This window comes from Bos javanicus, chromosome 28 (genome assembly GCF_032452875.1).
Source record: "Bos javanicus breed banteng chromosome 28, ARS-OSU_banteng_1.0, whole genome shotgun sequence".
Taxonomy (NCBI): domain Eukaryota; kingdom Metazoa; phylum Chordata; class Mammalia; order Artiodactyla; family Bovidae; genus Bos; species Bos javanicus.
This window is the reverse complement of record NC_083895.1, coordinates 28,483,697-28,500,103: the sequence shown is the minus strand read 5'-3', so window position 1 is coordinate 28,500,103 and position 16,407 is coordinate 28,483,697. Positions and strand designations below refer to the sequence as shown.

Here is a 16,407-nt window from a genome sequence, read left to right as displayed (position 1 = left end):
GTGCAGAGAGCATGTCCTAGGGATCATTAACTTACTGAGTTCCCTGGGCAGGATGTGGGTCTCCAGCCACCATTGTTTAATTGTCTGGGGGCATGTCTTATGCTTCTGTTCCATGGTTTTGCTGCTAAGTAAGCCTACTTGGTTTTGTGGTTAAGCAAACCTGCTCTCCTGAGTAATCATTAACTTACAGGGGTCTCCTATACTTTTTTCTACTTACAATCCCCTTGTGGGATTAACTATTTAATCACCTACTCTATCCCTTTACTCTGTCCCTAATCAAAGAGGTATTTAACATCATTAGTCATTAAGGAAACTCAAAACCACAGTGAGATACCACTGCATACCAATTAGAATGGCTAAAATTAAAAAGACTGACAGGGCAAATTTTTGTGCACCTGTGAAGCGGCAGGGGCACTCGAAGTCTCATACACTACTGCTGGGGATGTAAAATAATCTGACCACTTTGAAAAGCAGTTTGGTAGTTTTCCCAACAAGTTATAAGCATATACCCCTGCATATGAAAGAAAAACGAAAGCATATATGAACGCAAAAGTTCACAGCAGCGTTACCTCTAATAGTCAAAACCTGGAAACAACCCAAATGTCAAACAAATTGTAGCATTTCCCAAATGTCCAACAAACTACCATTTCCAACACAATGTAACACTATTAAATAACTTCTACTCGGCCATAAAAAGAAACTATTGATATATGCAAAAGCATAGATCAACCTCAAAGTAATTATGCTGAGTGAAAGAAGGCAGATATAAAGAATGGAATGTTATGTCCATTCACATATCATTCACAAACCATTCACATAGAAAATGCAATCTTATCTATAGGGAAACAGGTCAGGGGTTATTTGAGTTAGGAGGAGGCAATCTAGGGGTTATGGCTATGTTCATGATCTTCATCGCGGTGACGCATACCACGTGGTGATGCATGGTTGCACAGATGCATACTACGTCAAAACGCATCGAAGTGTACTCTTGAAATATGCGCAGTTTATCGTGGGGGTCAATTTCTCAATGAGGTGTTTGTAAGAAAGAAAAAGTAATCTCGCGCCGAGTCACGTAGTAGGAAGCAGCAACGCGCAATGCAAATACTGAAGTCCGCGTTTGGAGCCAGCGTCCTTAATTCCCCCAGCTCCCCGTAACTTTGCCTCCGAGGAAAGTGCTGGAAGGGAACCTCAGCTGTAGTTAATGATTACCGGTGGGCGGCTCCTTCTCGGCCGCGCTCCCGCCTCGGGGCGGCCCGAGCGTGGCCCCGCCCGACGGCTTCCCAGAGCGCCAGGCGTCGCGCTAGTGGGCCCCGCCGCCACCTGCTGCTGCCGCCCGTCCCCGCGTCCGGCATGGTAAGGGGGCTCACGCGCTGCCACCGTCTGGGCAGCGGGTTAGGAGCGGACGCGCGGGAGGAACGGAGGAGGGCCAGGGGCCCGCGCAGTGTCCCCGCCCAGGCCAGAGGACCGCGCTAGGCGTGCGGGGGAGCCTCCCTCCCAGGCCTTAGCGAGGCAGCCGCGCGCCGGGCGGGGAGAGTCGGGGTCTCGGTCCCGCCTCCACCCTACCCGCAGTGGTGCCGCCGGGGACACTGAGGCCGAGAGACGGGCGGTGGCAGGTTCAGTGACAGCCAGGAGGGAGCTCAGGCCAGAGTCCGCTCAGGGCCTCGGTGCCTCGGGCAGGGAGTGGGGCGGTGAGGCGGGGATGGGGAATGGCAGCATAGTGAGCCCGCAGACGCGGCCCTGTCCTATATTGGGGGCTGGCGCGGGGCGGGGTGCAGCGGCGAAGAGACCGATGCCTGTGTGGGTGTGCAAAGGAGGGGCGGCTGAATTTCCCCTGTGCCTCTGCCTGCCTGTTTACTGCCCTTTTCGCTTGCACTTCTGGGCACGAGGTCTAGCTGAGCCCCCTCTGCGGAGCCCGGACCTCAGGGCCAGCCTCTGGCGCCTAGTTTGAGGCCTGTGCCCGGCAGTGGGGACGTGATTGCTCAGGATCACACGCCCTCCAGGCTGAGCTTTCTGGGAGCAGAGTGTCAGCTATAGAGATGAAGGTGAACCTGCAGGGCAGCAAGAAGGGAAGCTTCTAGACCCAGACCTTTACTAAACAGCAAAAACGTTAGGCTGCAAAGCATCAGGAGCAGTTGGGACTGTGGTGACACCTGGGAGGGCACTTTGGAGACCTTGGCTTGAACATAGGGCAGGTGGTGGGTGAGCTGATTGTGAGGTACATCCAGGCTCCACAGCTACAGGGCGTGGGTAATCAGTAACCCCTCTGCACACCCCCAGAGGCCTAGGCCTGGCCTGGGATTTACTAAGCAAACACTACCCCTGCTCCCTCTCTGAGCCCAGATCTCAGAGGGGTTTGTCAGTTCAGCCCCAGGCTGTGAAATGTGGGGATTCCAGAAGACTCTAAAGAGAAAGGGGAGCCTCCTAGGAGCCCGCTAGTAGCCATGCACTCCTTTCAGAGTCAGCCTACTAGGTAGTAGCTTCTGATGCCTTAGCTGCCATCTGGTTGCCTGGATACACAGACCAGGCTTATCAGCCACTGAGACAGGGCCAGGCTCTGGAAGAGAGACTGGGTTGAATGGTGATGCAAATCTCAACTGTCCTTGCTGATCTTCCAGAGCCTAGGAGAGACGGACCCATCCAGATCTGTCCAGAGAGAGCCCACGCTTTTTAGGAGGGAGAAAACTGTTGAGTTACCAGTACCGTGCAGTGTTTTGTTCAGTTCTAACCCACACCTGAAGGCCTATCACAGACCTGCTTGCCCCAGGAAGTCTCCTTCTAAAAATGCAGATAATATCCCTGTAATAACAAGGGAATTAAGCGTCTCCTGGCTCCCCTTGCTGATTCCTAAAGTGGCAGTTCTCGTAACTTTTACCCTTCAAGCCAGGAGAAATGAGTGCCCCCAGGCCACCTGGCTTCCAGTTTGCAGGCTGCCCTATCAAAACTAAATTAACCTCCCTCATATTCTTTTCCCAGACCTGACTAATTCACTTTTAATTTAGTACCCAACAATGTCCATCCTTGGGTAGTTCTACTTCACAGGCCTAAATTCTAGGATCCCTTAAGCTCCTCTGCCTGGATCTTTTTAAGAGGCTGGAGAACGGACCTTCCCTTTCTTCTGTTTTCCAAGAGAAGGTTCCACTCATGGCCTGAATGGTGCCAGTTTGGGCTGCCCTGGGGACATTTTGCACAATAGGAAAATGGCACTGCCCTGGCCGTTTGCCCTTGGCCAAGTTACTCCTGCTTTGGGCCTGAGCTCTGGCTCAAGCTGACAGAATAGAAAAGAAGGTGCAAATAAAAGAAACATAGGCCTGGCAGCTGGGAAGCAGAGGCTGTGTAGGAACGAGGTGGGGTACCCACCAGGAAGGAATGCCAGTGGCTAAGAATCTCCTGGAACATGTTTTAAGTGCGTTCCTTTGCCAATCCCCAGGGATATGGACCCATCTTGAGAATGATGCCTATGCTTTCACTGACTAGGGGGAGGGGGGCCGGTCATTTCCCCTCTCCAGGCCTCAGTTTCCTCTTCAGTACACCGTAACAGTAGGACTTGCTTTTATTCTCTCATGAACGAAAGAGACCTGATTTTTAAATGGAGGGGTGCCCTCTGAAAGCTCTGAGGACAGGTGCAGGGAGGAACATTTCTCTGCCCCGGTGATTGGCATTACACCTGAGGACTCTGTTCTCTAAGAACCTACGAGTGCCCGAGCCAGAGCCCCGCCTCCCAGTCTGTTGCGTTAGACAAGCTGCCCTTTGACTGTGTCACCACGGCCACCAGTGGAGGCTGGCTAAATTTCCCCAATGGCCCAGGGCCCTCTCTTTTGTCCTGTTTAAAGGGAAAAAAAAAAAATAAGTGCCCTTGAGCCTCTGTGTTTTCCCTCTCCTAGGCTGGCAAAGCACACAGGCTGAGTGCTGAGGAAAGGGACCAGCTGCTGCCAAACCTGCGGGCCGTGGGGTGGAACGAGCTGGAAGGCCGGGATGCCATCTTCAAGCAGTTCCATTTCAAAGACTTTAATCGGGTATGACGGGTGGGACACAGTTCTGAGACTGGGGCCAACTGGGTCACATTCCAGAACGTGTCCCCTCCCTGAGAGTCCTGTTAGCCAAGACTCTCAAGATGCTGGGCTAATCCAGTTTAGTTGTCTTCATCCAGTTTAGCTGAAGATAGGTCCTGGGCTGTCTCCATTTTCTGTGTGTGAGTCGCTCAGTCGTGTCTGACTCTGCAACCCCATGGACTGTAGCCTGCCAGTCTCCTCTATCCGTGGGATTCTCCAGGCAAGAATACTGAGTGGGTTGCCATGTGCTTCTCCGGGGGATTTTCCTGACCCAGGAATCGAACCTGGGTCCCCTGCATTGTAAGCAGATTCTTTAGCCACCAGGGAAGCCTTGGATTCTCCATGCCTGGAACTTTTAGAAGTAGTCCTAAGAGGAGACAGTTCCAGTGGGAAATGGGTGACTATTTGAAGACATTTTAGTAGATAACCTAAAGATTGGCCAAGATGCAAAACCTCTTTGGGATTTCCACCTTCTTAGTGGTCCTGGTGATAAGACTTTCTACTGCAGAAGGACCACCTCAAACTCCAGCCTCAGAACTAGTGGCAAGGCACCAGGAGGAATGCTTAAAGCTGGGAAGGTCACCTTGGAGGGAGCGGGGCTATCCTCTTCCTTCTGGGCCTCACATTGGCCATAACGGGAGCCCAGCTGTCCTTTCTCTCAGAATGCTAACCTGGGTCTCACTTCATTAAGCAGGCTTTTGGCTTCATGACAAGAGTGGCCCTGCAGGCTGAGAAGTTGGACCACCATCCCGAATGGTTTAACGTGTATAATAAGGTGAGTGATGCATGCCTTGAACTCCAACTCACTCTGAGGGCCTCTCCCTTGGACTTCCCTGTGGGCCCTCCTCACTGACATAGTACCAGCTCCAGTTCCTTTCATCTCCTTCCTAGAATCGACATAAACGGCCCCTGGAAAATATTCAGTCTCACTACAGATAAAAAAAAAAAAATGCAAACTAGAACGCTAGTGAGATAATGTGTGGTTAAAGTAGACGTTAAGGAGGCAAATCCCAAGGACGGAAAACCTGTGGGAACCAGGCATATTCATTGTTAATCGCTCTCAAGGGCTGAAATTTTTCTTGAGATATAGAAGAATGAAAAAGCAATAATCTTGAACTAAGAATGCCCAGGCACACCAGGAAGGTCAGCCTATCTGCTGAATGAACGGAAACAGTCATTAAATGCCTGCCATGCGCCAAGCACTGTGCTGGACTCTTTCTAAAACATTACGGTTGGAAGAGACAGTCTGTAAATGGACAGTGTTTAGGAGCTGAAGTTGGTCTGGAGTCTTGTCTGTAGCTTTTAGGTTGCTCTTGATATTTGGATCTTTCTTTTTGATCCCGTGCTGCAGTCACCACTGTTTATGGAGACGTAGTAGAAGCCAGTTTTGCCCTGTTAAAGACCGGTCAGGAAGGCAGCCCCGGGGAGAGCCAGTGTGCCCAGGTACTCTTCATAGTGTGCTTGAGCCCGGGAGCTGGCGACTCCCGCCTGCTCGTGGGTTCAGTCGGTGGAAGCAGCTGGCCTGGAATCTCTGGTTTTGTTTCAGGTCCACATCACCCTGAGCACTCACGAGTGTGCGGGCCTTTCAGAACGGGATGTAAACCTGGCCAGCTTCATCGAGCAAGTAGCCGTGTCCATGACGTAGACCCTGCCCTCTGTCAGCTCTTCCGGGGAAGGGTTGGGGCACTGAACTGGGATCCAGAGAGGGAGCTGGGGGAGCCCCGAGATGCTACTCTAGTCAAAACTGCCAAAGCGACCCTGTTGCCTCTTTAGGGGCAAGTCCTTGCTGCTGGAAGGAGAGGCCAGCATCACTGCTAAGACCAGGAACTTAGACCGGTTTTACCCCACATCACTTTCATCTTCCTTGAGGCTCTGTGATGTGTACGCTGATTTGAATAAGCTCTTCTCTTTCATTACAACTCTCCAGCAAAAATAATGACTTTATGTCCAAGCTGTGTCTTGCTCCCTTTCTAATTCACTTCCCAAAAAGCTGTGATAAACAGCTTTTTTTTTGTCTAAGATAAACAGTCTTATCTTAGAAGCTAGGACCCTAGGGCCATCTTTATCCTATGTGACAGAAACCCATGCACTTTTATGCCTAAAATAAAACTGTTGTTTCACTTGGCCTCAGGCTCTAGAATCTTCTTTTCCACAGTTCAGTCGCTCAGTTGTGTCCGACTCTTTGCAACCCCATGAATCGCAGCACGCCAGGCCTCCCTGTCCATCACCAACTCCCAGAGTTCACTCAGACTCACATCCATCAATTCAGTGATGCCATCCAACCATCTCATCCTCTGTCGTCCCCTTCTCCTCCTGCCCCCAGTCCCTCCCAGCATCAGAGTCTTTTCCAATGAGTCAACTCTTTGCAAGCCAAGCCAAATTGGAATCAATAGACATTTAAAGCACCTACTTTGTACAAGACAGTGTTCAGATTGCTAAGGGGAAAGGGGACCAGAACACCCTAAGCTCCTATTGTCTCTGGGAATTAAGTAGAAAAATAATTAAATATTACTAGGCAGCATGAATGAAGTTAATGCCAGATGCAAAGATAAGAAATGAGTTAATGAACATACAGTGATTCACACAGTTGAACCAGGAAGAATTTGACTTAATTCTTGAGGCAGAGGTAACTGAGGGAGCATCTTGAACAAAGATAAAGGTTAGCCAGACAGTTTTATGCATGATGGGACCTATGACTGGGTCGTCTTCCTGGCCTACAGCATCCAACATGGAGACTTTTTTTTTTCTTGAAGCATAGTTCTTTTGCCATATTATGTTAATTTCAGGTGTAAATCAAATTGATTCAGTTGTACATATGTGTGAGTACATATATATATACATACACAATATACAGGCATATGTTTTTTATACTTTTCCATTGAAGGTTATCACAAACTATTGGATATAGTGCCCCTTCTGTACACTAATCTTGTTTATTTTATATGTGATAAGGTATAGCTATTAATTCTGTACTCCTAATTTATCCGTCCCCGGCCTTCCCCTTTGGTAGCCATGAATTTGTTTTCTATTGCTATGTTTCTGTTCTCTAGTTAATTTCTTAATTCCACATATAAGAAATTATATTCTGACTGATTGCATGTAGTACGGTAATCTCTAGGTCCATCCATATTTTTGTGAACAGCATTCTTTCTTTTTTTATGCCTGAGTAATATTCCATTGTATATGTGTGTCTGTCTGTGTGTGTGTGTGTGTGTGTGTCTATGTGTGTTCACGCACATGTAAACGTGTGTGTACAAATGTATATACAGGGGTCCTCAACCCCCAGCTGAGGACTGGTGGTGGCCCGTGGCCTACTGGGACCTGGGGCAGACAGCAGACGGTGAGTGGCTGGGCAGGTGAGTGAAGCTCCATCTGCTGCTCACCGTTGCTGGCATTACCACCTGAACCTTCCCTACTCCATCTGTGGAAAAACTGTCTTCCAAAAAACCAGTCCCTACTGTCAAAAAGGTTAGGAACCGCTGATATAAACTGTATCTTCCTTATGTTGATGGACACTAGGGTTCCTTCCGTGATTTGGCAATTATAAACACTACTGCTTGCATATTGGGGTGCACGAATTTTTTCCCCAATGTGTATCTATCATTTCTTTTAATGAAAAGCAATTAGAGAAAAAACAAAGAGCATATATTTCCCTAAGTGCATTTTTATTTTTACATTTATAAAATGTAAAACTTATTTTTACATTTATAAAATGTAACTTACTAGAAATGTTTTTAAAATTTTTATTTTATATTGGGGGATAGCCGATTAACATACGATGTGGTGGTGGTTTCAGGTGAGCCATGGAGGGACTCAGCCATACACACACCTGTGTCCATTCTCCCCCAGACTCCCCACCAGCCAGGCCCGTGACACTGAGAGCATACCACACTGTAAGTTCTGTGTGCTACACAGGACGTCCCTTTTGGTTATCCATTTTAATACAGCGTGTGTGTAGCATGTATATTTTTTAATTAGAGTTTTTTGGAGGGTATATTCCCAGTCGTGGGATTCCTGCATCATATGCTAGCTCTATTTTTAGCTTTTTAAAGAACCACCATGCTCTTTACTGTTGAGGCTGCACCAGTTCACACGGCCAGCAACAGGGAGGGGAATTGCTTTTTCTCCACTTCCTCTCCAGCATTTATCATTTGTAGCCTTTTTGACGATAGCCAAGACTCAGACCAGTGTGAGATGACAACTCACTGGAGTTTTCACTTGTGTCTCTGGTAACTAGGGATGTTGCCTGTCTTTTCACGTGCCTGTCGCCCCTGCGTATGTTGTCTTTGGAGAACTGTCTCTTGAGGTCTTCTGCCAGATTTTAAAGTTGGGTTGTCGATGGTTTGGTATTGATTGTATGAGCTGCTGGTATATTTTGGAAGTGAAGCCCTTGTTATTCGCTCTTTGCAGATATTTTCTCCCAGCCCATAGCTTGGCTCTTGGTTTTGTGTATGCTTCCCTTTGTTGTGTAAAAGATGGTGAGCTTGACTGAAGTCCTGTTTGTTTAGTTTTGCATTTTAGTTTAGTTTAGTTCCTGTAGCCTTGGGAGACTGACCTAAGAAGACATTACTAGGATGTATGTCAGAGAATGTATTGTCTGTTCTCTTCTAGGAGTCTTGTGGTGTCATGTCTTGTGTTTTAACTCGGTAAGGCATTTTGAACTTATTTTGTATGTTGTATGAGGGAGTATTCCAGCCTCATTGATTCACATGTAGCTGTCCAGCTTCCACAATACCAGTTGCTGAAGGGACTGTCTTTTCTCCATGGTATATTTTCTTGCCTCCTTTGTCTAAGATTAATTAACCATAGGTGTGTGAGTTTATTTCTAGGCTCTTGGTCATGTTCCCTCGACCCATAAGGCTGTTTTTGTGCCAGTACCATGCTGCTTTGCTTACTGTAGCTTGGTAATACGGTCCGAAGTCTGAGAGCTTTCATTTTGTATACAGGATTGCTTTGGGCATTCTGGGTTTTTCTGGTTCCATATACATTTTAGGACTATTTATTTTAGTCCTGTGAACAACATCATAGATTGATTTCAGTCGTATGAAATCTGTCATTTGCTTTGGGTAGTGCACGCACGCATGCTGAGTCCCTTCAGTTGTGTTCAACTCTTTGTGACCCTATGTACTATAGCGCCAGGCTATGTCCATTGTATTCTCCAGGCAAGAATTCTGGAGTGGGTTGCCATGCCCTCCTCCAGGGGATCTTCCTGACACAAGGATCGAACCCATGGCCTCTGCACTGCAGGCAGATTCTCTACCACTGAGCCACCAGGGAAGCCCCGCCCCCACACCCAAGAGAACAGGGTGGCTGTCAAATTTTGAATCCCCTTCAGTTGCCTTTATCCGTGTTCTATAGTTGTAAGCAGATGAGTCTCTCACCACCTTGGTCAGGTTTATCCTATGTATTTTATTTTGCTTTTTGGTATGATCTTAAATGAGACTCTTTGCTTTACTTTCCCATTCTGTTAGCGTGAAGAAATGCAGACGATTTCTGAGTATCAGGTTTGTTTCCGCTGCATTGCTGCATTGGTTCACCTCTGCCAGGAGTCGATGTGTGACATCCTTAGGGTGTTCTGTGTACACTGTCTCATCATCTGCATGGCATCACAGTATGCTCTTTCCTTCCAATCTGGACACCTTTTCCTTCTGTTTTTTTTTTTTTTTTCTGATTGTTGTGGCTAGGATTTCCAATATCATGTTGGATAGAAGTGGTGCTAGGGGGCATCTGGATTTGTTCCAGCTTTCAGTGGGAAGGCAGTCAGCTTGTCACTAGTGAGCCTTATGTTGGCTGTGGGTTGGTCCTACATTGCCTCTTCCCATCCCTGCTTTGGGAAGAGTGTTTGTGATGAATGGTGTTGAATTGTATGAAACGCTTTTCCTGCATCTGTGGAGATGATCATGTGATTTTTGTCTTTTCCTTTGTTGACGTGCTGGGTCACATTGATTGATGAACACTGAACCATCCTTCTGAGCCTGAGATGAATCCAACTTAATCGTGGTGTATGATCCTTTTTTATGATTGAAGTATCTTTAATTTAAAACGTTGTGATAATTTGTGGTGTAGAGAGAAGTGACTCAGTTAAATATGTGTACATCTCTCTATTCCTTGTCATAGTGTTTCCATTATAGCTCCTTATAAGACATTGAATGGAGTTCCCTGTGGTACGGTAGGACCTCGTCTTTCAGTTCTATATATAGTAGTCTGCCTCTGCTAATCCACAACCCCTCATTTATCACTCCCCCACCCTTTCCCCTGTGGTGACCATGAGTTTGTTTTCTGTATATGAGTCTGTTTCTGATTTGCAAATAAGTTCATTTATATCATAGTTCAGGTTTCACATATAAGTGATCTCACAGAATATTTGTCTTTCTCTGTCTGACTTCACTTTGTATGCACATTCACATTGCTGCAAGTGGCATCATGTCATTCTTTGTTGAAGACTGAGTAACATATTCATGTGTACAGGTAGAGATATTCATATGTGTCTATAGAGCACAACTTTTTGCATTCATCTGTTCATGGCCATTTAGGCAGCTTCCATGTCTTGGCTATTGTGAACAGTGCTGCTATGACCCTTGGAGGACATATATCTTTTTGAATTAAGAGTTTTTTCCAAATATAAACCAGGAATGGGATTGCTGGATCGTGTGGTAACTGTGTTTTTAATTTTTAAGGCACCTCCATACACTTCTCCATAGTAGCTGCACAGTTTCAAGGCCACCAAAGGGTGTTGGGGTTCTTTATTCCCCACATCCTCTCCAGCATGTATTATTTGTAGCTCTTTTGATGATGGCCTTCTGATGAGTGTGAAGTGATAATTCATTGGAGTTCTGACTTGGACTTTAATAATTAGGGATGTTGGCCATCTTTTCACATGCCTTTGCCCACAGGCATGTCTTCTTGGAGAGCTTCCCTGGTGGCTCAGTGGTAAAGAACTCCCCTGCCAATGCAGGAGACATAAGAGATGTGGGTTCGGTCCCTGGGTTGGGAAGATCCCCTGGAGGAGAGCATGGCAACCCACTTCAGTATTCTTGCCTGAAGAATCCCATGCACAGAGGAGCCTGGCAGGCTATAGTCCATGAGGTCACAAAGAGTCAGACACGACTGAAGTGACTTAGCATGCATGCACCCACATATCTTCTTGGAGAACCAAAAAAATTGGGTTGTGTCCAATTTTAAAATTGGGTTGTTTGTGGTTTTGGTATGGAAATGTATGAGCTGCTGATGTATTTTAGAAGTGAAACCCTTGTGGGTCATTCTGTTTGCAGATATTTTCTTCTAGTCTGTTGATTGTGCTTTGATCTTGTTTATGGTTCCCACTGCTGTGTAAAATATGATAAGTTTGATGAGGTTCTATTTGTTTAGTTTTGCTTTTGTTTCAGTTGCCTTGGAAGAATGACTGTAGAAAAACATTACTATGATTTATGTGAAAGAATGTTTTGCCTAATGTTCTCTTCAAGGAGTCTTGTCACCGGTGTATTGTGTTGTATTTAAGCCATTTTGAGTTTATTTTTGTGTGTGGTGTGAGAGAGTCTTTGAAAATTTTTGACATGTGACTGTCCCGCTTTTCTAGTATTACTTGCTGAAGGACTATTTTTTCTTTATTGTATGTTCTTGCTTCCTTTCTCAAAGATTAATTAAGCGTAGATGTGTGTGTGTGTTTATTTCTGGGATCTCAGACCTGTGCTGGGAAGATTGAGGGCAGGAGGAGAAAGGGCCACAGAGGATAAGACGGTTGGATGGCATCACCGACTCAATGGACATGAGTTTGAACAAACTCCAGGAGATAGTGAAGGACAGGGAAGCCTGGCGTGTTGCAGTCCATGGGGTCACAAAGAGTCAGACATGGCTTAGCCACTAAAGAACAACTGACCTGTGCCTCTGATCCATATGAATGTTTTTGTGCTAGTTTCCTGAATGTTTTGGTTATTGCAGCTTGATAGTAGTATCTGAATTCTGGGCAGCTTTTTCTTTTTGCACAGGATTTCTTTGGTTTTGGTAGGTCCTTTATGGGTCAATATACATTTTAGGATTATTCTAGTTGTGTGAAAAATATCATGATTAGTTTGATATGTATCACATGAAATCTGTAGCTTGCATTGAGTAGTAGAGCCAATTAAATAACCATAATTTTTCCATTCCAAGAGTGTGGGATGAATGTCCACGTCTTTGAATCATTTTTAATTGCCTTTATCAATGTTTCAAAGTTGTCAGCAAAGAAGTCTCTCACCTCCTTGGTCATGTTTATTCCTATGTATTTTGTTTTTTGAAACCCATTTTAAGTGGGATTGTTTTGCTTAACTTCTTTTTTGAAATTTAGTTGTCAGCATGAAGAAGTGTAACGTTTCTGTACGTCAGTCTCGTACCCTGCTGCCTTGCTGAATTTGTTGGCCAGTGCTAGTGGTTGATGTGTGGCATCTGGAGGGTGTTATCTGTATAGGATCATGTTACCTGCCTACCATGACTGTCATACCTCTTTGCTTCCAATCTGAGTGCCTTTCATTACTGTTTCTTGTCTGATTGTTGACTTATTCCAGATTTTAGTGGGAAGGTTATCAGCTTTACATTATTAAGCGTTACGCTGGCAGTGGGCTGGTTCTGCTGCTGCTGCTAAGTCGCTTCAGTCATGTCCGACTCTGTGTGACCCCATAGACAGCAGGCCACCAGGCTCTGCCGTCCCTGGGATTCTCCAGGCAAGAACACTGGAGCGGGTTGCCATTGCCTTCTCCAATGCATGAAAGTGAAAAGTGAAAGTGAAGTTGCTCAGTCGTGTCTGACTCTTCGCAACCCCATGGACTGCAGCCTACCAGGCTCCTCCATCCATGGGATTTTCCAGGCAAGAGTGGGTTGCCATTGACTTCTCCTGGGCTGGTTCTACGTAGCTTTTATTATGTTGAGATGTGTCCCCCCCATACCCAGTTTGGGAAGAGTTTTCATGATGAATGGATGCTGAATTTCATGAGATGCTTTTCCTGTGTCTGTGGAGATGATTGTTAGGTTTTGTCTTTTCCGTTGTTGACGTGCTTGGTCACATTGATTGACTTGTGTGTGTTGAATCCTTCTTGTGAGACTGGGATGAATCCAACTTGATCGTGGTGTATGCCCTTTTTAAAAAAATTTTTTGTTCATTCATTTTTTACTTCCCTCAGTCTTTGGTGCCGAGTGCAAGCTTTCTCTAGTTGCAGTGGGCAGGCTTCTTATTGTGGGGACACTCTTGTTGCAGAGTATGGCCTCTAGGGCATGGGGGTTCAGTAGTTCCAGTGTGTGGGATTAGATGCCCTGCTGCCTGTGGAATCTTCCCAGACTAGGGATTGAACTTGTGTCCTTTCCTTTGGGAGGTTGATTCTTAACCAATGGACCACCAGAGAAGTCCCCACTTTTTAAAAAATTGAATTGCCATTAATTTTCAATGTTGTGATAGTTTCTGGTGTACAGATGAGAGGTTCAGTTAAAGATATCCTGTCATTGTCATATTGTTAAATTATAGTTCCTAAGACAGTGAGTAGAATTCTCTATGCTGTACAGATGGGCTGTGTCTTTTATCTGGTTTATATATAGTAGTTTGTATCTCTTAAGCTCAAACTCCTAATTCATCTCTCCCCTACCCTTTAGTTCAGTTCAGTTCAGTCGCTTAGTCATGTCGGACTCTTTGCGACCCCATGAATCGCAGCATGCCAGGCCTCCCTGTCCATCACCAACTCCCGGAGTTCACTGAGACTCACGTCCATCGAGTCAGTGATGCCATCCAGCCATCTCATCCTCTGTCGTCCCCTTCTCTTCCTGCCCCCAATCCCTCCCAGCATCAGAGTCTTTTCCAATGAGTCAGCTCTTCACATGAGGTGGCCAAAGTACTGGAGTTTCAGCTTTAGCATCAGTCCTTCCAATGAACACCCAGGACCGGTCTCCTTCAGAATGGACTGGTTAGATCTCCTTGCAGTCCAAGGGACTCTCAAGAGTCTTCTCCAACACCACAGTTCAAAAGCATCAATTCTTCAGCACTCAGCTTTCTTCACAGTCCAACTCTCACATCCATACATGACCACTGGAAAAACCATAGCCTTGACTAGACGGACCTTTGTTGGCAAAGTAATGTCTCAGCTTTTGAATATGCTGTCTAGGTTGGTCATAACTTTCCTTCCAAGGAATAAGTGTCTTTTAATTTCATGACTGCAATCACCATCCACAGTGATTTTGGAGCCCCAAAAAATAAAGTCTCACACTGTTTCCACTGTTTCCCCATCTGTTTGCCATGAAGTGATGGGACCAGATGCCATGATCTTAGTTTTCTGAATGTTGAGTTTTAAGCCAACTTTTTCACTCTCCTCTTTCACTTTCATCAAGAGGCTTTTTAGTTCCTCTTCACTTTCTGCCATAAGGGTGGTGTCATCTGCATATCTGAGATTATTGATATTTCCCTCGGCAATCTTGATTCCAGCTTGTGCTTCCTCCAGCCCAGCGTTTCTCATGATGTACTCTGCATAGAAGTTAAATAAGCAGGGTGACAATATACAGCCTTGACATACTCCTTTTCCTGTTTGGAACCAGTCTGTTGTTCCATGTCCAGTTCTAACTGTTGCTTCCTGACCTGCATATAGGTTTCTCAAGAGGCAGGTCAGGTGGTCTGGTATTCCCATCTCTTTCAGAATTTTCCACAGTTTATCGTGATCCACACAGTCAAGCCTTTGGCATGGTCAATAAAGCAGAAATAGATGTTTTTCTGGAACTCTCTTGCTTTTTCGATGATCCAGTGGATGTTGGCAATTTGATCTCGGGTTCCTCTGCCTTTTCTAAAACCAGCTTGAACATCTGGAAGTTCATGGTTCACGTATTGCTGTAGCCTGGCTTGGAGAATTTTGAGCATTACTTTACTAGCATGTGAGATGAGTGCAATCGTGTGGTAGTTTGAGCATTCTTTGGCATTGCCTTTCTTTGGGATTGGAATGAAAACTGACCTTTTCCAGTCCTGTGGCCACTGCTGAGTTTTCCAAATTTGCTGGCATACTGAATGCAGCACTTTCACAGCATCATCTTTCAGGATTTGAAATAGCTCAACTGGAATTCCATCACCTCCACTAGCTTTGTTCGTAGTGATGCTTTCTAAGGCCCACTTGACTTCACATTCCAGGATGTCTGGCTCTAGGTGAGTGATCACACCATCATGATTATCTGGGTCATGAAGATCTTTTTTGTACAGTTCTTCTGTGTATTCTTGCCACCTCTTCCTAATACTTTCTGCTTCTGTTAGGTCCGTACCATTTCTGTCCTTTATCGAGCCCATCCTTGCATGAAATGTTCCCTTGGTATCTCTAATTTTCTTGAAGAGATCTCTGGTCTTTCCCATTCTGTTGTTTTCCTTTATTTCTTTGCATTGATTGCTGAAGAAGGCTTTATCATCTCTCCTTGCTATTCTTTGGAACTCTGCATTCAAATGGGAATATCTTTCCTTTTCTCCTTTGCTTTTCGCTTCTCTTCTTTCCACAGCTATTTGTACAGCCATTTTGCTTTTTTGCATTTCTTTTCCATGGGGATGGTCTTGATCCCTGTCTCCTGTGAAATGTCACGAACCTCAGTCCATAGTTCATCAGGCACTCTATCAGATCTAGTCCCTTAAATCTATTTCTCACTTCCACTGTATAACCATAAGGGATTTGATTTAGGTCATACCTGAATGGTCTAGTGGTTTTCCCTACTTTCTTCAATTTCAGTCGGAATTTGGCAATAAGGAGTTCATGATCTGAGCCACAGTCAGCTCCCGGTCTTGTTTTTGCTGACTGTATAGAGCTTCTCCATCTTTGGCTGCAAAGAATATAATCAGTCTGATTTTGGGATTGACCATCTGGTGATGCCCATGTGTAGAGTGTTTTCTTATGTTGTTGAAAGAGGGTGTTTGCTATGACAAGTGCATTCTCTTGGCAAAATTCTATTAGCCTTTGCCCTGCTTCATTCCGTATTCCAAGGCCAAATTTGCCTGTTACCCCAGGTGTTTCTTGACTTCCAACTTTTGCATGCCAGTCCCCTATAATGAAAAGGACATCTTTTTTGGGTGTTAGTTCTAAAAGGTCTTGTTTATGCTGTGGTAACTATGAGTTTTTCTTTTTTTTTTTTTTTTAATGTGTATGAGTGTTTCTGGCTTGAAAATATGTTCAAGTATATCCAACCAGTCCATCCTAAAGGAAATCAGTCCTGAATATTCACTGGAAGGACTGATGTTGAAGCTGAAACTCCAATACTTCATCCACCTGATGCAAAGACCTGACTCATTTGAAAAGACCCTGATGCTGGGAAAGATTGAAGGCGGGAGAAGAGGGGGACGACAGAGGATGAGATGGTTGGATGGCATCACCGACTCAATGGA

At 45.5% G+C, this 16,407-nt stretch overlaps 1 protein-coding gene across 1 annotated transcript; it reads left to right on the top strand.

Moving 5' to 3' along the window:
• The first annotated feature begins 1,244 nt into the window (after positions 1-1,244).
• Positions 1,245-6,174, top strand: PCBD1 (pterin-4 alpha-carbinolamine dehydratase 1). Its single transcript, XM_061405253.1, has 4 exons — positions 1,245-1,353; positions 3,882-4,013; positions 4,741-4,824; positions 5,596-6,174. Exons 1-4 carry the CDS (start codon positions 1,351-1,353, stop codon positions 5,692-5,694), a joined length of 318 nt encoding a protein of 105 aa, XP_061261237.1. The 5' UTR covers positions 1,245-1,350; the 3' UTR covers positions 5,695-6,174.
• Positions 6,175-16,407: the final 10,233 nt, after the last annotated feature.